The sequence below is a fragment of the Rhinopithecus roxellana genome, chromosome 21 (genome assembly GCF_007565055.1).
Source record: "Rhinopithecus roxellana isolate Shanxi Qingling chromosome 21, ASM756505v1, whole genome shotgun sequence".
Taxonomy (NCBI): domain Eukaryota; kingdom Metazoa; phylum Chordata; class Mammalia; order Primates; family Cercopithecidae; genus Rhinopithecus; species Rhinopithecus roxellana.
Genome location: NC_044569.1, coordinates 38,882,447 through 38,905,712, shown reverse-complemented (window position 1 = coordinate 38,905,712; position 23,266 = coordinate 38,882,447). Strand labels below are relative to the sequence as shown.

General features: G+C 42.1%; 1 protein-coding gene across 9 annotated transcripts in view; it reads right to left on the bottom strand.

Annotated features, from left to right (window-relative positions):
• Window positions 1-23,266, bottom strand: part of ATP9B (ATPase phospholipid transporting 9B (putative)) — a 302,593-nt gene that overhangs the window by 73,159 nt on the left and 206,168 nt on the right. For all 9 annotated transcript variants that reach the window (XR_004055661.1, XM_030925838.1, XM_030925840.1 and 6 more), the window contains one exon: window positions 1,027-1,139. Coding sequence is in view for 8 of the 9 variants with exons in the window: in XM_030925838.1 (XP_030781698.1) it covers window positions 1,027-1,139 (113 nt within the window). In the remaining variant the exon portion in view is untranslated. The remainder of the gene's footprint in view (window positions 1-1,026; window positions 1,140-23,266) is intronic.

The window sequence follows — 23,266 nt, the reverse complement described above, 5'->3', positions numbered from 1 at the left end:
TGACAAGGAAACACTCCCGGGGCCAGGGCTGTGCTCCATGTGGTGGCTCTGAGGTGCCTACTGCCGGAATGCGGTTGTTAGGATGACTTGGGGCCATGGACAGACTGTACACAACCCACTGCCTATAAAATCTCCGGCAAGTGCTACAGCCTCTAGGCTAAATCCTGCTTTAAAAGCAAATACAGGTTGAGTATCCCTGATCCAAAAATCTAAAATCGGAAATGTTCCAAAACTCAAAGCTTTTTGAACGCCATGGATGCTCAAAAGGATGTTCAGATAAGGGATTAGAGGTGTTCAACCAGTAAGGATAATGCAAATATTCCAAATCTGAAAAAAATCCAGAATCCAAAACACTTCTGGTCCTAAGCATTTTAAATAAGGGATACTCAACCTCTAATTCCCGTTCTCAGAACTTCAGAGAGCTTCGGCCCCATGAAAGGCAGAGTCCTTATCTATTCGGGGCACAGAATAAATATTTACAGGTGAAAGAATGTGGTATTTGAGCTTCATGTCGTGATAGAATAATAATGAAGAAAACCTCCAGATGAAACATCACCACCTGGGCACTGATGACAGGAAGGTGAGTGACAGATACGAGGTTCCTAACACTACGGTGTCTACTTTCGTCCACTGAAAAGGCAAAAAAAAAGAATTTACCTTTAAAACTATGAGAACGTTTTATTACAGAGAAAAACAGGACTGTTAGAAAACATATTGGTGTAGTATCCTACTGAATATGCTTCAAATACAATGTTTACTGAATAATTTTTTACAAATAACTCACTAGTAAAATGTAATATGAATAAATGACTTAAGCACACTATGCCTTCTACGATTTCACTCATGTAGAAATGCTCATCAAAGACGATTTCCTGATTCGTATATTCGAATGGATGACTGAAGTAGCAGGATGTTAAGACCACCGAGAAGTGTGCTAATTTACAGATGGGAACACACGAGGCTCGGGTGGACTCATGGCACGGGATGTGTGTGGAAGCAGATCCCATACAGGAGGAACCCACTTACCTGTGAGTAGGAGTCCCTGACATGGCTCTGGATCTCATCCATTGTGTCGGCTCCATAGGACACGGTGCCCAGGTGGAGCCGCTTAAATATCATTTCATTCTGGGTGAGGGTTCCTAGGATAAAGGGGACAACAGCAAACACATTAATGCAGAAGGCCTGAGGGAAGGCCCAGCTTTCCTACCGCACACACTGCACATCCATGTGCTGAAGCAGCTGGGATGCCCACCCTATAATACAAAGTAGCATTAAGATTGTTACTTGCTACTATTTTCATTTTAACAGGAAGAACAAGATATTTTCTCCCTAGCATGTCAAGGTACTCTTATAACATTTTTGTGGGTTTTTTTTTTTTTTTTTTTTTTTGAGACTGGGTCTCACTGTGTTGTGCAGGCTGGAGTGCAGTGGCATTACCACAGCTCACTGCAGCCTCCACCTCCTGAGCTCAACTGATCCTCCTGCCTCAGCCTCCCGAATAGCTGGGACTACAGGTGCACGACACCACACCCAGCTAATTTTTTTGTATTTTGTAGAGGCAGGGACTCCCTACGTTGCCCAGCCTAGTCTCAAGGGATCCTTCTGTCTTGGCCTCCTAAAGTGTTACGATTACAGACATGGGCCACTGCGCACCCAGCCCCTAACAACGTTTAATAACGGGAAGGCTCCAGTTATATGAGGAAAGTCCAGTCCTTGCCTTTCAGCTCAGAGCTGTTATTTGGAACAAATGCAACTTTTGCCTGTTCTGAAAGAGGCAGGCATAAAACTAGAAAACTGAGTCGCCACCTTTATAATTACAATATAGAACACTGCCTGAAAAAGACATCAACGTGCCCCAAATGAGGGTGTCCATTAACTTTTTTTAAAAACCTATTTCAAAAAATTAGGTCTTTTTAGCTGAACAGAAACGGATATTTCAGATGTGTTTAATCCTTAGCATCTATGGGCATCCCTTGGAATGACAGACCGGAGGTCTGTGAAACAGAGGACGGCTTTTCTTTAGTATTTTCCAAATACTGGGTTATCTGAATGTGCTTCCCCAACGCCTGCTCCTCAGTGGACCAAGGCAGAAGGACCACAGTGCTTACTTAGGAGGACTGCCAGAAAAGTTGGGCCATGTATTAGGTGACAAAGAGATCTCACTTAACCTAAAAATACACATATTACATATGCATGTTTAATTTATTTGGCTTTATAGAAGCGAAGTAGCACAGGGACGCTGAAATACCCTCTGGATATGTATGTAGCGAGCTGCCATGCGTGGTGCTTCCACCTTGCCCCAGAGGTGGGCGAGGTGGTGTCTGCACTTAGATCACAATGTGCTGTGATGCTGCGTGGTGCTTTTCACCTTGTCCCTTGTCCGGGGGAGGGGTGGATTCTGCATTTGTTTCACAACATGTTGCAATGTGGTGCTTTCACCTTCTCCCTTGTCCCGGGAGCGGGGCAGGGGGGTTCTGTACTTATTTCACAGCACGTCCAAGAAGGGTTATCCACAGATACTGACGACGTTATAAATCTGAGTATGAACAATGACACAGCCAATCGATTGCAATAAAAGTTGGACTTTTCACATGGTTGCAAAACATCCATAAAAATATTCACTCATTTTTATGTTCTTTGGCATGCGTGGTACTGGAATATAACCCAAACCATTTTCATGTCTATGGTACCCTCTAATGGCATGAGGACTAGAGCACAGAGTTAATCCCAAGACATCAGTTAGGATCACAGCACAATAGGTCACCTGGCTCAGAGCCTTCCATCAGGACACAGCACTTACTTTAAAAGAGAAGGAAAATACAGCTTACAATTACTATTTTAGAGATTGTTTTGATGAATTCTCTTAAGAGAGATATAATAAAGTTTTAGAAATTCCAAATAGCAGCTAACTATCTACCTGAGATACCTGTCAGTTTTATGGATTTTGCCTTCCACAACATTTTATGAAGCACCTTTAAACTGGCTGTGCACTGTGTACCTTGAAACAATGTCTCCAAGTTTCATAAATCTAAGTGGAAACAAAATCATCAAAATTACATGAGAGGTAGTTTAAACCTTTTTATTTTGTCATGCTACCCTTGTTAAATAAGTATAATTAACTTAAAATACTAGGCTATATTAAATAATGCAGTTAGCAGCAATTTGGTCTCTGAATAACATAATGAAGTTCTGCAAGTGCTTTATATTTTTGTTTGTCTTCTGAGACAGAGTCTCACTCTGTTGCCCAGGCTGGAATGCAGTGGCACAATCTTGGCTCACTGCAACCTCTGCCTCCCAGGGTTCAAGTGATTCTCCTGCCTCAGTCTCCCCAGTAGCTGGGATTACAGATGCGTGCCACCACGCCCGGCTAAATTTTGTATTTTTAGTAGAGCTGGGGTTTCACCATGTTGGCCAGGCTGGTCTGGAACTCCTGACCTCAGGTGATCTGTCCGCCTTGGCCTCCCAAACTGCTGGGATAACAGGCGTGAGTCACCACACCTGGCCTATGAGTGCTTTAAATAGCAAAAATGTGAGATGAAAAATGATAGTTATATCATTGCCAACAGTTAAAAGATAATGAAACCTTCCATTAATTCATATTAGGGTAACTACAAAGTTTACCTCTATTATGTGTGCCTAAGTAAGCACCTCTCTGAAAAATTATTTAACAAATGTGCTAAATTAAAAACATGTTATTTAGCAGATTGAGATAACAAAAGTATTTCCTTTAGACTTTTTTTTCTTACACTGAGTGTGAAGCATGATAATTTAGGGTGGGGAATTGTAATGAGGCATAAATCCTATGCCATTTGTAAACAGGACTATGATTAATGCCACTTTTTAAAATCCAACTTTTTTATTACGAACAATTTCATATGTAAAGTTAAAAGAATATTATAACGAACACCTGTATAGCTCTTACCAAGAATGAACAATTATTTCTTTAGGATTTTAAACGACTTTATGCAAGTAGGCAAAGAACCCTAAAGAAAGAAATAGCATTTCATTTTCCATCCAGTCCTCGCTCGGCATGTTTGTTGGGCAGCTGTGACAGGCTCTGGGTGTGGAGTCAGCTGCAAGTGCAGAAGTTCCACTGGGATGCCAGGTGCTGTTGTCCACGGCCCCCCAGCCCCTGGCTCAAGTCTCAGTGTCCTCACAAACGGGTTTGTGTCCTCACCGCAACCCACATGCAACCCACAGCCCAACCTCGCTCTCCCTCAACAGCCTACACCTCTCTGGCCCTCAGCACCCGCTGAGACATCCGAAAGGGGCCTGTCTGGCCCCTCTGGCCTCTCCCGACGGGTACCTTCACCGAGAAGGGCAAGACCTCCCACTCAGCCTCCTCACTGTGCAAGCACTGCAGCGTGGTCCAAGGATGACATGAGGGCACCCAGGTGACACGCCTGACCCAATCAGTCCTGGACAAATGGGAGCTGCTCTTCTGCAGCCACTATCACCACCACCATCCTTTCCTCACTTTCTGGATTCAACCACCTCCCAAATGTTTTCATCCTCTTAATCCCACCTCAGACACGGAGTGAGCCCCTCCTGAAGCGCCTTCACTCTGCCCTCTCACCGCGCGTCCTGACCGCAGCCTCTTCCGTGGCTTCCTGAGCTCAGCTCCAACATTCTTTAACCTATCTTCCCAGCAATGCTATTTCCGAAGACAAACACCTCCTCATTCTGGTGCACTGCTTTTAGTGACCACCTGTGCCTTGCCACTGCTTACAAATGTAAGCATCCACTCCTAAGATGGAGACAAGGCTCTGCACAGCCCGGCCTTCAGCTGCTCCTCGTGGCCCAGCACAGGGCACCGGAGAGCTGCCCGTGTGCAGCAGGAGCTACGGTTCTTCAGACAGTGATTCCCACATTCCCATAAATATCAAGTTAACTGAGAATTTGTGTATTCTCATGAAAAGGCATCACTACCCATTGAGCTTGGGAGTAGATAACCCTGGGTCCAAATCCTGCTGTAACCTGCAGGCCTCAGAACTTCGTAAGAGTTGATTTAAGCTCTCCAAGCCTCAGTTTATTCACCCATAAAATATGGAATACACCTCATATGTTGCATGGATACTGAAAAAAATGAGGAAGACAATGCACAAAGTGCCCCAAACACAAAGAGGGTGAGGGCTCCTTTCCTAAAGAACCCCACAGCATAATGGGGAGAGAGACTGCAAGAGATCATGCTACTGAGAGGCACTAATGCAGGGTCTGCAAGGTGCCGTCACAGGAGACCGCAGAGAGGGGGCAGGGACTGCTCCCAGGAGTGGTGGCATCTGACCTGTGACTTGAAGAATATGAATTTACTAGTGGTTTCCACAAGAGAAGCGCTCCAGGAAGAGGGAGCTGTATGTTCTTGGCTCGCACATGGGTCTGGGAGCAAAGACAAATGCCTGTGAATGGAAAAGACACACTCAAGAGAAGGGGCTGGAGCGCGAGGAGTGGGTGAGGGGCTCTCTGGGTCCCATTAAGGGAGCACAGCAAAGCAGAGTCTCCTGTCCACCAAGAGGGCATACAGAGCCAGGCTTCATTCTGGATGGGCCCCATCCAGGTAACAGAGTTAACTGAGGCATTATTCTAAGGACAGAGTGGTGGGGGTCAAATGTAGGGGAGAAAGCTGGTATCAAGGTCTAAGTGAAGGATGATGTGGCAGCAGGCATCAAGATAGAAAGGAAGAGGCAAATGCATGAAACCTTCAGAAGCCTAGAAAAGAGCATCAACTGGACTTGGGAACTGAATGTGGAGCTCTGGATCCGAGACCTCGAAGAGCAGCTCAGGCTGACTGCCTCGCTCAGGGAGGCCGGCCCTCAACAAGAAACAGGAATTAAGAAAGTAGACAGCTTTGGGAGAAGGGGAGATGACACAGATGGTGAGTCTGAAGTGACTATGGGACAGCCACTCTGCCTCTTGCGAAGGAGGAATGTCTTTCCTCATACTGATGTTCTGTTCCCATATCCTCTTTGGTGCAATGCCATTTTCTAGGTTCTGTATCCATTGACATATCCCCCAATACCACACAGTCTTGATGACTGCAGCTTATTTAAGTCTTGAAATCTGGTAACGAGTCCTTCAACTTTCGTCTTTGTCAAAATCACTTTAGCTATCCTGCTCCTTTGCCTTAAAAACAAATTCAGAAATAATCTTATCTACAAAACAAATCTTGATAGAAACTGAATTAAACCTGAATGGCGAAAAGAGAAGTGACATTTTTAGTGTGTGGAGACTTTAGGTCCATGAGCAAACTCACCCTCTCCGTTTATTTCGTCCTGTTTTGGTTCCTTTCATGAGTGTTACGTAGTTTTCAGCCCACAAGTCCCACACATTTTATATTAGATTCACAGCAAAGTACTGCTCTTTTTTCAAGGAATTATAAACGACACTGCACTTTTCATTTCAGCTGGCACATATTCACTGCAAGTGTGGATATACAATTGGTTTCTGCATGTGGTCAGTCTACCCTTGACCCTGCCGAACTCACTGCTTCACAGAATTATTTGCACATTCCTTGGATTTTCTAGGTAGATAATTATGCCATCTGCAGAGAGGGACAGTTTTCTTTCTTTAATTTTAACTTGATTTCTTCCTTTCTGATATCCATGCCTTGTATTCCCCTTTCTTACCGTACTGCACTATCCAAGAGTGCTGGAGTGCTGGGCAAGCACCGGGGCTTCCTTCCTGACCTGGGGAAAGCATGCGTCTCCATCACATGGAGTGACGCCTCAGCCTTGGGTCTTTAAGATTCTCTTCAGCAAGCTGAGGATGTTCCCCTCTAGTCCTTGTTTTCTGAGTCTTCTTCCTAAATCATGTAGGAGGGCTACATCTGTCGGATGCTTTTCTGCATCCTTTCCTGCTCTTTATACCCATGCCTGTTCCGTTAAGGTCACTGCGGTGTTTCCTTCCTAATTACAGATCAGGCTAGCATTAGATATAATTACTGCACGACAGTGTAGAGCCTTAGCAAGGCGAAACATGAAATCCTGAGTCCCTGAGTAGCTATTTTATCTCCTTAAACCAAACATACTATCATGTATTTTAAAGTGCAACAAATTTCTCTATTAAGAAGAGAATTTTTGACCTGGAAAGTACAAACTCCTACATCTAAATATAGTATAACTAAGCTACAGGACAAGCTATGGTCCTAATGGACACCCACATAGATCGTCATGAAATTCCACATCTCACTTGTCTCACTAAAAAGTAGATGTATTACCAAAAAAACCCATAACATATAAAATGTGTATTTAATATTTACTGAGTGCCTCATAACGTGCAATGAGAGCGGCGGGCTGCGTCTGGCTGGTCCCTGTGGGGTCTGGGTCGTCTCTGTCTCCTCTCTGGGTAGTCTCTATGTCTTCTCCGTGGGTCATCCCTGTCTTCTCTCTCGGTCTCTAGCTGCTGAGCATGCATCTCCCCCACTGCAGTGGAATCTCCAGGAAGGCAGTGTCTGTATTATCCCAACTCTATCCCCAGAACCTGACTCCTAAATAGCAGCCAAAAGAGTTGCTGATTTAAATTTTTAAAAAAGAAGTACGATAATGAGCCTGATTTTCAAAACCAGGATACTGGGAGGTATATAGAAGACTGCTATAAACAGAAATCAAACACCTGCACTACTGTTTCTGCCCTGGATGAAAATATTTGCTGTGTGGAATCCAAAGTTGGAAATATTATACAAAAATCCGGAAGATACCTTTTATATTTAGTTCTTTCTTGTCCTTAAAAATAATTGAGATTTATTTGAAAAATCTGTTTTTTACCTTGTTATTGATGTTGCAAAGTGCAGCTAGCGTAGGATGCTCACCACACATTTGGGAACATGCAGATAAATTTAAAGCCACATAAGATCTTTAGGAAAAAAACATACAATTTATAGTAATTGATTTTTGAAACTATGTGCTATTAAGTTATTAATACCTGTCTCACTCCTTCTGGGCTGCTATAACATGATGGCTCATACCTGTCATTCCAGCACTTTGGGAGGTCAAGATAGGAGGATGGCTTGAGCCCAGGAGTTCAAGACCAGCCTGAGCAACAGAGTAAGACTCGATCTCTATCAAGAATACAAAAAGTAGCTGGGCATGGCAGCACACACCTGTAGTCTCAGCTACTAGTGAGGTTGAGGCAGGAAGATCAACTGAGCTCAGGAGTTTGAGGCTGCAGTGAGCTGTGATCACGGCACTGCACTCCAGCCTGAATCACAGAGCAAGACTGAGAACCTGTCTTTAAAAAAAAAAAAAAAAAAACCCATAAACCCTGTGGTTTATAAACAACAAACGTTTACTTCTCATAGCTCTGGCAGCTGGGAAATGCAAGATGAGGCACCAGGAGATTTGGTGTCTGATGAGGGCCCTCATCATGGTGGAGCCTTCTCGCAGCATCCTCAGGGAGTGGGAGAGGGAATGTGCCTCCCTCGGACCTTGCTTATAGGGGAACCAATCCCATTCATGGGGGCTCTGCCCCATGACCCAGTCACCTCTCTTAATTAGTACCATGCCATCATATGGGACTTGGTTTCAACACAGGGATTTTAGAGAGAGATGAACATTCAGACCACGTGATACCTGAGTATATAATGTATCTGCTGTCAGAAACAACAGGCAACATCACTGCATTGTGAAGAAAGCTGTTCTAATGACACATATAAAAATTTAAAAAGAAAATGGGAGCAGAGGCTTGGCATACGTGGAATTTGCCGTGTGTGAAAATTATCCTTGAAACATCACATACATTCTGCCCTCAGACGTGACATAATACCCCCTTTCACTTACACAGTGGGCCAAAAAGGAATGAGAAAAACTGTAGACGGTAAAAGATTAAAGTTTTCTGGATATGAAACTTTATAACAGATTTTAAATAACACAGTTTTCTTAGAGGAAATCAGTGAGTAAGATGGTTATAAACATAATTATATGCCAATTTCACTTTGCTAGACCAATGTATTTCCAATGCTTTAGTAGGGCAGTTGATTTGAACAGTGAAATGTTGATTTTGGGTGTCTAATGGTCAAAATTTCCACTTTTCTGGTAATAATACCATTTCAACATGTGGAATACACACGAGAAACCCCTCATGGTAGGTGGGGCATCAACCTTGCTGTGTGTCTGTCTGTGTGTGTGTGCGCTTGCACGCATGGATGCACACACATGCCTGTAGCTGGAATAAAACCAAAACCAACAGAAAATGTGATTTCTGTATGTAAATTTGAGAGATATGAAATGCAAGGAACTTAAATCCAGGAATGTATGCTTTTTCACTCCTTCTATATTTTCAAAAGGAAATGTTGAATTACCTCAAGAAGACAGACAGTCTCCTGAAAGCCCCGTGGCCATCGCTCCTTTCTGGCAACACGGACCTGGGGCAGCTTTTTCACCTGAGCCCCCACCTCACTCCTCCTCTTGGTGCTGCTGAAACTAATCTGAGCCATATCATTTCAACCATGGGCACATCAGTATCATTTGTGAAAGAAAGATACTTTAAACAGAACCGAAATATTATCACAACAGAAAGCCACAACAACTCCTCCATGTCAAACAGAAGTCATGGTTCTAATTTCCAGGTGTCTCATGTGTCATAGTTTTTATACTGCTTGTCAGAAGTATGGATCCAAGAAAGGTCTTTCGAGCCTCTTTTACTCTACAGCTTTCTCCTCCATCTCTTTCTTCCTTGAAACTGATTTGTCAAAGAACCTGGACTGACGGTTTCAGTTCCCACAATCTGCACTTGGCCATTGGCCATTTCTCCTGTGCCTGTGGGCCCTGTGTTTCCTGTGAGCCACGGCTGGGCAAAGTTGGTAAGGTGAGGTTCTGTGGACACTGCCCCAGTGCGGGGAGTGTCCTCCCATCAGGAAGCAGGGTGTCTGGTCACTGCCTCCTCTGAGGTAAAGAGCCACCCACAATCGATTCCTAGCCCAGAAATTCATCATGGGTTGAAAGTGGCATATAGTTGAGGCACATATCATTGACTTTGGGGCATCTTTTTCTGGAGAAGAAAACCCTGGCATTTCTAAATGCAATAAATCCACATGGACAACAGATGTTTTCCAAAAACAAAGTTACATCATTTATAATCACTCCATTCACAGACTCTAGTCAGTAAATCTGGGATTTTAAACCACTATTTTAATCCAGTGCTTTAGTTAGATGGCCTTTTTCAGTTTGGTGGTAGCATTTCAAGTGCTGAGATTCCCAACTTCAGCTATGCTATTATACTTTGCTTCTTACTGCTGCTTGGGGAAAACTGAGAGGAATTCTACATGTACGCAAAGACGCCTTGAAATACTGGAGACCAGATAGCTATCACAGAAACATACAAGGTGATGCTAAAATACTGAATATAATATCTGTGCATTTATGCATCTAATGGTTGAAAATAATTTAAAAGATAACTGAAACTTAGGTTTGAACTATTTCTCCTTTTGAGTTATGTTTATAAAGCTTTGTATCTCGGTAGATACCCAAAAGTCTATTCAGTTACTTAACTGGAGCCAGGGAGAATGAAATGGAGAATTGTCTTAGTCCATTTTCTGTTGCTATAACCAAATACCTGAGACTGGGTAATTAATTTTAAAAAGGAATTTATTTCTTACAGTTCTGGAGGCTGGAAAGTCCAAGGCTGAGGTGCGGCATCTGGTCAGGGCCTTTCTGCTGATGGGGACTCTCTGTGGAGTCCCGAGGCACTGCAGGCCACCCCACGGTGGGAGCAGGCTCATGAGGGCCAAACTGGCTTTCATAACAGACCCACTCTTGCGACAACTAACACTCCATGAAAACCCACTGATCCATTCACCCATTAATCCATGGGTAGATTCGCTCATTCATGAGAGCAGATCCCTCAAGATCCCTCACGACCCACTTGCCTCTTACAGGCCCCACCTCTTTATAGTGTCACACTGGGAATGACATTTCAGTAGGAGCTTTGGAGGGGGCAAACATTCAAACTGTACAACAAATTTAGAATACTTTCTCAAAGCTGAGTAATTAAAAAATACTATAATTTTAGTGCTTGTATTTAGGTCTATGATCCATTTTGAGTTAGCTTTTGGGTACAAGTGGGATCATTATCCAACTTCATTTTTTGCATGGGATATCTAGTTGCCCAGCACCATCTGTTGAAAAGACTATTCTTTCTCCATAGAATTATCTTGGCATCCTTGTTGAAAACCCAATGACCATAAGTGTCTGGATTTATTTATGGCCTCTCACTTCTAGTCCATCAATCTATGTGTCTATCCTTATGCCTGCACCACATACCACATTGTCCTGATTACTGTAGCTTTGTATTAGGGTTTGAAACCAGGAGCTGCTGCCAGGTGCAATGGTTCATGCTTGTAATCCCAGAACTTTGGGTGCTGAGGCACGAGGATCAGTTAAGCCCAGGAGGTCAAGGCTTCAGTGACCCCACAACTGCACCATTGCACTCCAGCCTGGGTGACAAAGCAAGACTCTGTTTCAAAAACAAAACAAAACAAACCCCCAACCTCACATCTTTCGCCCACCCCCCACTGCACAGCCCACATTCCTCAGAAGCATAAGTCTTTTCTTTTTTTTTTTTAAGAAGCAATCAGGAGTTGCAAGTCCTCTAACTTTGTTTTTCAAGATTGCTGTAGCCATGCTGAATCCCTAGTATCTCTATGTGAATTTCAGAATCAGCTTGCCAATTTATGCAAAGGTAGCTGGGATTTTAATAGGCATTACATAAAACCTATAGATCAAAGAGACCAGAATTGTTGCCATCTGAACACAATGAAATATTTTTTGATGCACTGTAAATACAATTGTTTTCTTAATTCTATCTCTGGATAGTTCATTGTTAGCATACAGAAATACAATTTCATTCTTGTGTGTTGATCTTGTGTCTTACGATCTTACCAAACCCCTTTATTAATAGAGGGCTGGCTGACTCCTGAGGATTTCCTACGGACATGACCACGTCACACACACACAGAGCTCTGCTCTCCTTTAGAAGGTGGATGCCGCCTTCTTCCTCTTGCCTGACTATTGGCTAGAGCCTTGAATGCTCGCAGCACCATTAGTTGTAATAGGCAAAAAGTAGAAACAACCCATGTCCATCACCTTATGAATGGGTAAAAAAAAGTGTGGTGTATCCACACGATGGAATATTATTTGGCAATAAACAGAATGAGGCACTGATACACGCTACAATATGCATGAACCTGTAAGAGTATATGCCGGTGAAGGAGGCCGGCAGGGACTGCATACATCTGACTCATTTACGTGGAACGCCCAGGACAGGCAAGTCCTCAGAGACAGAAAGTAACCAGGGGCTGCCTCAGGCCACGGGAGGTGGAAGGGGAAGGATGGGGAGTGCCAAGGTTGCTTTCTGGGGTGATGAGAATGTTTTAAAGTTAGATTATGGTGAGAGTTGAATATGAGAATGATGTATCCTGACAGGTGATCACTTAAATCAAACGAACACGTGGTATTACTAGCTATGCATCTTCTAAAATGTTTCTGTTGCTAATCAATCATGTTATCAGTAGCTTAAAACTGATATATTCAAATAAATGACTAACATTTTTCACCAAATGAACGATAAAGTTTTTGGGTTTGTTATTCTGTCCATGTGAATAAATGTAATCACACCTTATTCGGTTAAAGAAACTGCAATACTTATGCAGACATTCCTTCAGGTGAGTAGCACATGTTTCTTCACATACGAAGATGAAACCCAAAAACATTTTTTAAATCTTGATGATTTTTTTATTTCATTACTTGCTAATTTCGGACTTTCCTTCCTCTCTTGTGCAGTAGTAGATAACGCAGTCTGTAATACAAATTATTTCTCAAATCTTACCTCAAATGCTCTCCATGATTTCAAACACTGATGATTTCTACAACTTTTGTCATTTTAATACGACAGAAATTAATATGCCCCGAAATTGGAAGCTCTGAAAAAGGGAGGAACGAATGCAGCCAGAGAGTAAGAGTGCCGTCACCTCAAAGAGAATGATGGCAGACTCGGTTATGGTATGCAGCTATATAGACAGAAAATGTCTTTTGACAAAAGGTTTCCGATTTCTTTAAAAAAAAAAAAAAAAAGCTGCAGCTCTTTAATGAAAAAGAGTTTTTTTGGGACTATAATGAGCAGAGCAGGCAAAGAGGAAATTAATTTCTAGGGAAAAAGTCCTGCAGGCATCATTCACAGAGTGACAACAGATGTGATCCATGACTGAGTGAAGGAGACAGCGTCTGAGACACAGCTGCAGAGGTTTCAGACCAGATACTCCTGAATTGTGAATTGGCCTCACCCCTAAACTCTACCACACCAACATACAAGAGGGAGCCAGTGATTTTCATATATAAACAAAGGTAACACTGGGATATGCCACGCACCTAGAGCAAGAAACTTTCTTGTGAAGATTCTAGTTAAAGTCATACACACACATAACCAACGGGTGTATCAAAACACAAACTTACTTAGACCTTACAAGAAACGGAAACAAAACTTAAGTGATAAGACTAATTTACCAATCTTTAAAGTATGCTTTGACTTTTGAAATTATTTGACACTTTTTAAAGTGAAGCCAAATGTATTCAAAGTCAATGATACTGTTTAAAGTGAAGTCAATATTATATTTAAAGTCAAATACAGTCTCTGTGAATCAGGCTTTCTCTAAACATTAAGATTCTCAGTACTGTACGCATCAGTTAAGTATTTGCATGTGTTAATATCTCAACTGGCCCAAACACCCCCAAAATGTTAATTACAGCACTCATATCCAAGGACACACATTAGTAAAAACTGTACCAGTATGGCTACTCACGTTTGTTGTAACTGAATACCCGGTTATTAGCATCATGCATAAGACACTATAGTTGCCCTTTGGTTTAAAAAACATTTCCAAGTCTTACCTGTGAGATCTGCTTGCCTTGTATGCACTCGCCAGCACACATGTCGTGCTTGGCTGCCCTTACAAACTGGGAAAACAGCTTTCCCCGTCATGATGATGCCGTCTTGTGAAACTTACATGTGATTCAATTGTGAACAACACGGCATTTTGGGTAATGGATGCTATAATTAAAATGTGAGTCCTACAAACCTGTTGTTTTAGTGGGTGTTTTTAGTAACGGCTTTGTTCTACATGAAGGTAAAACCTCCCTAACAAAGGAATTAATGTATTGCTTTAATAGGCTGCACCCTGAGTTAAGTTTTAAAATTTATGAGTTCTCTGCAGCATTGTTCTTTAAACAATGGCATTGTCAAATGCAACCAGTGAGAAGATGAAAGTTCTCCCAGCAGATTAAGTACAAATTATCTGTCCTCCTGTTTCAGCATCATTTGTTCATTCATCAGCCGGCGTCGAGTATTTCTGGTCAGTGTCAATATGCTCTGCATCCTTGCAGCTCACAGATGTCTACGCCTGTCGAATGAACTGCTTTATGTTTCACGCACTGGTGGCCGCAGATGTGTCACTATAGCAACATCATTAATTTCAGATCTTACCGGAAATGTGCACTCCAATCAAACCTAATTATACCACATTGCTTTCTTGTCCACAAGAAGGAAACTATAATGCAATTATTGGGATACTTCATTTTCTGTTCTGCCCTGGCAAATGAGAGAACCACTGTGATGGACGCTTCTTATCCAAAAGCTTATTGATGAAGCACAGACCCCATTTACAATCATGCAAAGGACCACCTTCCAATTATGTTAGTAACATAAGGCTCCTGAGACAACAGTTCACTCTCCATCACTTCAGCTGAAACCCAAGGCACCTGGAAGATATCTGCAAACTGCCTTATGCCTCAACATGCTTCCTCTGATACCGAGAACCAGAACGCTTTATAATATCAAACAACCATCCACAGTTACAGAACCTCTGTGCTGTGACTGAGGCCCCCAAGGTGACTGCAAAAGCCTGTCTGACTCCTGATTTACACTTAAGGGCAGACCAAAAGAGCAGAGGTATTTATATGACTAAAATACAGAACACAAAATAGAAAGATCTTAATTATTTAAGTTCCTGGAATAAAACAACCAATTAGCAGTAAATACCAGGGCACTAAAGGTCTCACAAAGGCAAGGGGGGCATAACCAGCTGTTTTCAGATTTGAGAGTGATTTGTATTTCTCTGTTGGTCTGGGTGCCCCTGTTATCTAGAGCTGTGTAACAAACCAGCACAAAATTTTAGTGACTGACGACACATTTCTTTTGCTCAGAAGGGTTAAAGGATTTGCCTAACATCACACACAGCTTGGGGGGCACCAAGACTCAATCCCAGATCTGATTCCAAAGCCCTTTCCACTTGAGGATATGAAGCACATAGGAAACTAGATAGGAAACTACAGGCACAACTCAGAGACAGCACAAGGGCTTGGTTCCAGACCTGGGCAATCAAGTGAATACCACAACAAAGTGAGCTACATGAAATTTTGCGTTTCCCAGTTCATAGAAAAGTGATGTTTACACTATAGTAAGTCTATTACGTGTGCAACTAGTAGTATGTCTAAAAAACAATGTACATACTGTAATTTAAAAATACTTTAAAAACGTGTTAACAATCATCTGAGTCTTCAGCAATTTTCAATCTTTTTGCTGGTAGAGGGTCTTGTCTTAATGTTGACGGCTGTTGACTGATCAGGGTGGTGGTTGCTGAAGTTTGCACTGGCTGTGGCAATTCCTCAAATAAGACAACAATGAAATTTGCCACATGAACGGACTCTTCCTTTCACGGAAGATTTCTGCGCAGCATGCAATGTTGTTGGATAGCACTGTACTCGCAGAACTTCATTTGAAACTGAAGTTGATGCTCTCAGACCCTGCCAGTGCTTTATCAGCTTAGCTTACGGAATCTTCTAAATCCTTGGATTTTAAAGTCACTTTAACAACCTTCACAGCATCTTCTCCAGGAGCAGATTCCATTTCAAGAAACTACTTTCTTTGCTCATCCGTAAGAAGCAACTCCTCATCTGTTCGCGTTTCATCCTGAGGTTGCCACAATTCAGTCATCTTCAGGCTCCACTCCTAATTCTCTCGCTATTTCCACCACACCTGCAGCTCTTTCCTCTGCGGAGGCCTTGAAACCTTCCAATAGCCATCCGTGAGGGTTGGTTGGAATCAATTTCTTCCAAACCTGTATGAATGTTGGCCTCCTCCCACGAACTACATATGTTCTTAATGGCATCTGCAATCGTGAATCCTTTCCAGAAAGTTTTCCATTTGATTTGGCCAGATCCATCAGTAGACCCATTAGTAGAGACAGAGTTTCACCATGTTGGTGAGGCTGGTCTCAAACTCCCCATCTCAGGTGACCCACCTGCCTCAGCCTCCCAAAGTGCTGGGATTACTGGTGTGAGCCACTGCACCCGGCCCCAGAAGATTTTTTAAAAAACTACTCTAATGGTTTTAGGATAGCTAAAACTGTTTCTTCTGAGTCATTTTTAACAGCTTACATTTTTTTCTGAGAATTTTTCTATTATTCAGCTTTTTAGATTTACTGATTATAAAATATTGTCATTCTCCTAAAATTTCTTTTAAATATCAGATATATCTGTATCTATGTCCCTCTTCTCTTTTATAATATGTATTCATGCCTTCTCTTACCGTTTTTTTTTTTTTTTTGGGAGATGGAGTTTCACTCTTGTTGCCCAGGCTGGCATGCAATGGCGCAATCTCACCTCACCGGGATCTCCGCCTCCCAAGTTCAAGTAATTCTCCTGCCTCAGCCTCCCAAGTAGCTGAGACTACAGGCATGCACCACCACACCCTGCTAACTTCAGTAGAGATGGTGTTTCTCCATGTCGGTCAGGCTGGTCTTGAACTCCTGACCTCAGGTGATCCACCCACCTCAGCCTCCCAAAGTGCTGGGATTACAGGTGTGAGTCACTGCACCTGGCCCACTTTTTCTTACTTTTCAAAGATCAGATTTTGAAAGTGTGTTTATTTTGCTGTCTTTTCAAAAGACTGACAGGCCATATTAATCCTTGATGGTTTTATCAAGTCACCGCTTTCTGTTGGTATCTTCTTTCCTGGTATTTTCCTTGAATTTATTTTACTTTTCTTAAGTTGGCTATTTAGATAACTTTTAGGCTTGTTTTTCTATTTAAAAAAAATGAAGGAAACTTCCTATAAAACCTTGATTTTGTACATTCTATGGGTTTTGATATAAAGTGATTACATTATTATTTAGTTCTACGCATTTTTAATCTGTATTATTTTTGGATCTATGCTATTTAAAAGTATATACTTCAATTTCTAAAAATGAGAGATTTCAAAACTTATTTCTTTGTTATTAACTTCTAACTCTTACCTCTTTTTATTGTGATCAGAAATATCCATTCTTTGAAATTTACTGAAATTTGACTCATGGCCTAGTATGTATCAAATTTTTGTAACTTTCTCATACATGTCTGATAAGCACATGTGTTCTCTAGTTGTTAAATAATTCTGTGTATGTCCATAAGATCTAAAACTGACAATTATGCTATTCAAATCTTCTGAACTGCCTGCTTGGCTAACCAATAAACAAAAGAGATGTAAACATTTCTTCCTGTGGTTGACAGCAAATAATCAATTTCTCCCTGTATTAATTCTTGTTTTATATATTGAAGCTATTTTATTAAGTACACAAACATTTTGAATTGAACCTTTTATGTAGTGACCCTCTTTCTTAAATACTGTTTTTCATTTTAAGGTTTATTTTGCTTAATATTAACCAAGGTAGATATACCAGCTTCCTTCTGATTCATATTGGTCTACACGTTTCTTATAATGTTTGCTTTTATTTACAGCTTCATCCTTTATTTTCCTCTAAATATTAAATGGTTTAATCTTTTATGGCTTTTATCTTTATATGAATAAACCTTATTAAATTTTTTCTTGTGTTTCTCTTAGCTCTTGAATATTCTATTTTGAAAGCCATCCGGCAGAGCAAGATGGCCGAATAGGAACAGCTCCAGTCTCCAACTCCCAGCGCGAGCGACACAGAAGACCGGTGATTTCTGCATTTTCAACTGAGGTACTGGGGTCACCTCACTGGGGACTGCCGGACAATCGGTGCTGGTCAGCAGCTGCAGCCCGACCAGCAAGAGCTGAAGCAGGGCGAGGCATTGCCTCACCTGGGAAGTGCAAGGCGGAAGGGAATCCCTTTTCCTAGCCAGGCAAACTGAGACACACAACACCTGGAAAATCGGGTAATTCTCACCCCAATACTGCGCTTTAAGCAAACAGGCACACCAGGAGATTATACCCACACCTGGCCGGGAGGGTCCCACGGCCACGGAGCCTCCCTCATTGCTAGCACAGCAGTCTGCGATCTAACCGCAAGGCAGCAGCGAGGCTGGGGGAGGGGCGCCCGCCATTGCTGAGGCTTAAGTAGGTAAACAAAGCCGCTGGGAAGCTCGAACTGGGTGGAGCTCACAGCAGCTCAAGGAAACCTGCCTGTCTCTGTAGACTCCACCTCTGGGGACAGGGCACAGCTAAAAAACAACAGGGGAAGCAGCAGAGGCCTGTGCAGACCCGAACGACTCTGTCTGACAGCTTTGAAGAGAGCAGTGGATCTCCCAACGCGGAGGTTGAGATCTGAGAACGGACAGACTGCCTGCTCAAGTGGGTCCCTGACCCCTGAGTAGCCTAACTGGGAGACATCCCCCACTAGGCGCAGTCTGACACCCCACACCTCACAGGGTGGAGTACACCCCTGAGAGGAAACTTCCAAAGGAAGAATCAGACAGGTACACTCGCTGTTCAGCAATATTCTATCTTCGGCAAACTCTGCTGCTGATACCCAGGCAAACAGGGTCAGAAGTGGACCTCAAGCAATCTCCAACAGACCTACAGCTGAGGGTCCTATTAGAAGGAAAACTACCAAACAGGAAGAACACCTATACCAAAACCCCATCAGTACGTCACCATCATCAAAGACCAGAGACAGATAAAACCACAAAGATGGGGAAGAAGCAGGGCAGAAAAGCTGGAAATTCAAAAAATAAGAGCGCATCTCCCCCTGCAAAGGAGCGCAGCTCATCGCCAGCAACGGATCAAAGCTGGTCAGAGAATGACTTTGACGAGATGAGAGAAGAAGGCCATCAAACTTCTCAGAGCTAAAGGAGGAATTACGTACCCAGCGCAAAGAAACTAAAAATCTTGAAAAAAGAGTGGAAGAATTGATAGCTAGAATAATTAATGCAGAGAAGGTCATAAATGAAATGACAGAGATGAAAACCATGACACGAGAAATACGTGACAAATCCACAAGCTTCAGTAACCGACTTGATCAACTGGAAGAAAGAGTATCAGCGATTGAGGATCAAATGAATGAAATGAAGCGAGAAGAGAAACCAAAAGAAAAAAGAAGAAAAAGAAATGAACAAAGCCTGCAAGAAGTATGGGATTATGTAAAAAGACCAAATCTACGTCTGATTGGGGTGCCTGAAAGTGAGGAGGAAAATGGAACCAAGTTGGAAAACACTCTTCAGGATATCATCCAGGAGAACTTCCCCAACCTAGTAGGGCAGGCCAACATTCAAATTCAGGAAATACAGAGAACACCACAAAGATACTCCTTGAGAAGAGCAACTCCAAGACACATAATTGCCAGATTCACCAAAGTTGAAATGAAGGAAAAAATCTTAAGGGCAGCCAGAGAGAAAGGTCGGGTGACCCACAAAGGGAAGCCCATCAGACTAACAGCAGACCTCTCGGCAGAAACTCTACAAGCCAGAAGAGAGTGGGGGCCAATATTCAACATTCTTAAAGAAAAGAATTTTAAACCCAGAATTTCATATCCAGCCAAACTAAGTTTCATCAGTGAAGGAGAAATAAAATCCTTTACAGATAAGCAAATGCTTAGAGATTTTGTCACCACCAGGCCTGCCTTACAAGAGACCCTGAAGGAAGCCCTAAACATGGAAAGGAACAACCGGTACCAGCCATTGCAAAAACATGCCAAAATGTAAAGACCATCGAGGCTAGGAAGGAACTGCATCAACTAACGAGCAAAATAACCAGTTAATATCATAATGGCCGGATCAAGTTCACACATAACAATATTAACCTTAAATGTTAATGGACTAAATGCTCCAATTAAAAGACACAGACTGGCAAACTGGATAAAGAGTCAAGACCCATCAGTCTGCTGTATTCAGGAGACCCATCTCACATGCAGAGACATACATAGGCTCAAAATAAAGGGATGGAGGAAGATCTACCAAGCAAATGGAGAACAAAAAAAGCAGGGGTTGCAATCCTAGTCTCTGATAAAACAGACTTTAAACCATCAAAGATCAAAAGAGACAAAGAAGGCCATTACATAATGGTAAAGGGATCAATTCAACAGGAAGAGCTAACTCTCCTAAATATATATGCACCCAATACAGGAGCACCCAGATTCATAAAGCAAGTCCTTAGAGACTTACAAAGAGACTTAGACTCCCATACAATAATAATGGGAGACTTCAACACTCCGCTGTCAACATTAGACAGATCAATGAGACAGAAAGTTAACAAGGATATCCAGGAATTGAACTCATCTCTGCACCAAGCGGACCTAATAGACATCTATAGAACTCTCCACCCCAAATCAACAGAATATACATTCTTCTCAGCACCACATCGCACTTATTCCAAAATTGACCACATAATTGGAAGTAAAGCACTCCTCAGCAAATGTAAAAGAACAGAAATTATAACAAACTTTCTCTCAGACCACAGTGCAATCAAACTAGAACTCAGGACTAAGAAACTCAATCAAAACCGCTCAACTGGCCAGGCGCGGTGGCTCAAGCCTGTAATCCCAGCACTTTGGGAGGCCGAGACGGGCGGATCACGAGGTCAGGAGATCGAGACCATCCTGGCTAACACGGTGAAACCCCGTCTCTACTAAAAATACAAAAACTAGCCGGGCGAGGTGGCGGGCGCCTGTAGTCCCAGCTACTCGGGAGGCTGAGGCAGGAGAATGGCGTAAACCCGGGAGGCGGAGCTTGCAGTGAGCTGAGATCTGGCCACTGCACTCCAGACCGGGCGACAGAGCGAGACTCCGCCTCAAAATAAATAAATAAATAAATAAATAAATAAATAAAAACTGCTCAACTACATGGAAACTGAACAACCTGCTCCTGAATGACTACTGGGTACATAACGAAATGAAGGCAGAAATAAAGATGGTCTTTGAAACCAATGAGAACAAAGATACAACATACCAGAATCTCTGGGACACATTTAAAGCAGTGTGTAGAGCGAAATTTATAGCACTAAATGCCCACAAGAGAAAGCTGGAAAGATCTAAAATTGACACTCTAACATCACAATTAAAAGAACTGGAGAAGCAAGAGCAAACACATTCAAAAGCTAGCAGAAGGCAAGAAATAACTAAGATCAGAGCAGAACTGAAGGAGATAGAGACACAAAAAACCCTCCAAAAAATCAATGAATCCAGGAGTTGGTTTTTTGAAAAAATCAACAAGACCGCTAGCAGGACTAATAAAGACAGACCGCTAGCAAGACTAATAAAGAAGAAAAGAGAGAAGAATCAAATAGATGCAATAAAAAATGATAAAGGGGATATCACCACGGACCCCACAGAAATACAAACTACCATCAGAGAATACTATAAACACCTCTACGCAAATAAACTAGAAAATCTAGAAGAAATGGATAATTTTCTGGACACTTACACTCTTCCAAGACTAAACCAGGAAGAAGTTGAATCTCTGAATAGACCAGTAGCAGGCTCTGAAATTGAGGCAATAATTAATAGCCTACCAACCAAAAAAAGTCCAGGACCAGATGGATTCACAGCTGAATTCTACCAGAGGTACAAAGAGGAGCTGGTACCATTCCTTCTGAAACTATTCCAATCAATTGAAAAAGAGGTAATCCTCCCTAACTCATTTTATGAGGCCAACATCATCCTGATACCAAAGCCTTGCAGAGACACAACAAAAAAAGAAAATTTTAGACCAATATCCCCGATGAACATCGATGCAAAAATCCTCAATAAAATACTGGCAAACCGGATTCAGCAGCACATCAAAAAGCTTATCCACCATGATCAAGTGGGCTTCATCCCTGGGATGCAAGGCTGGTTCAACATTCAGCAAATCAATAAACGTAATCCAGCATATAAACAGAACCAAAGACAAGAACCACATGATTATCTCAATAGATGCAGAAAAGGCTTTTGACAAAATTCAACAGCCCTTCATGCTAAAAACGCTCAATAAATTCGGTATTGATGGAACGTACCTCAAAATAATAAGAGCTATTTATGACAAACCCACAGCTAATATCATACTGAATGGGCAAAAACTGGAAAAATTCCCTTTGAAAACTGGCACAAGACAGGGATGCCCTCTCTCACCACTCCTATTCAACATAGTGTTGGAAGTTCTGTCTAGGGCAATCAGGCAAGAGAAAGAAATCAAGGGTATCCAGTTAGGAAAAGAAGAAGTCAAATTGTCCCTGTTTGCAGATGACATGATTGTATATTTAGAAAACCCCATCGTCTCAGCCCAAAATCTCCTTAAGCTGATAAGCAACTTCAGCAAAGTCTCAGGATACAAAATTAATGTGCAAAAATCACAAGCATTCTTATACACCAGTAACAGACAAACAGAGAGCCAAATCATGAATGAACTTCCATTCACAATTGCTTCAAAGACAATAAAATACCTAGGAATCCAACTTACAAGGGATGTAAAGGACCTCTTCAAGGAGAACTACAAACCACTGCTCAGTGAAATAAAAGAGGACACTAACAAATGGAAGAACATACCATGCTCATGGATAGGAAGAATCAATATCGTGAAAATGGCCATACTGCCCAAGGTTATTTATAGATTCAATGCCATCCCCATCAAGCTACCAATGACTTTCTTCACAGAATTGGAAAAAACGGCTTTAAAGTTTATATGGAACCAAAAAAGAGCCCGCATTGCCAAGACAATCCTAAGTCAAAAGAACAAAGCTGGAGGCATCACGCTACCTGACTTCAAACTATACTATAAGGCTACAGTAACCAAAACAGCATGGTACTGGTACCAAAACAGAGATATAGACCAATGGAACAGAACAGAGTCCTCAGAAATAATACCACACATCTACAGCCATCTGATCTTTGACAAACCTGAGAGAAACAAGAAATGGGGAAAGGACTCCCTGTTTAATAAATGGTGCTGGGAGAATTGGCTAGCCATAAGTAGAAAGCTGAAACTGGATCCTTTCCTTACTCCTTATATGAAAATTAATTCAAGATGGATTAGAGACTTAAATGTTAGACCTAATACCATAAAAACCCTAGAAG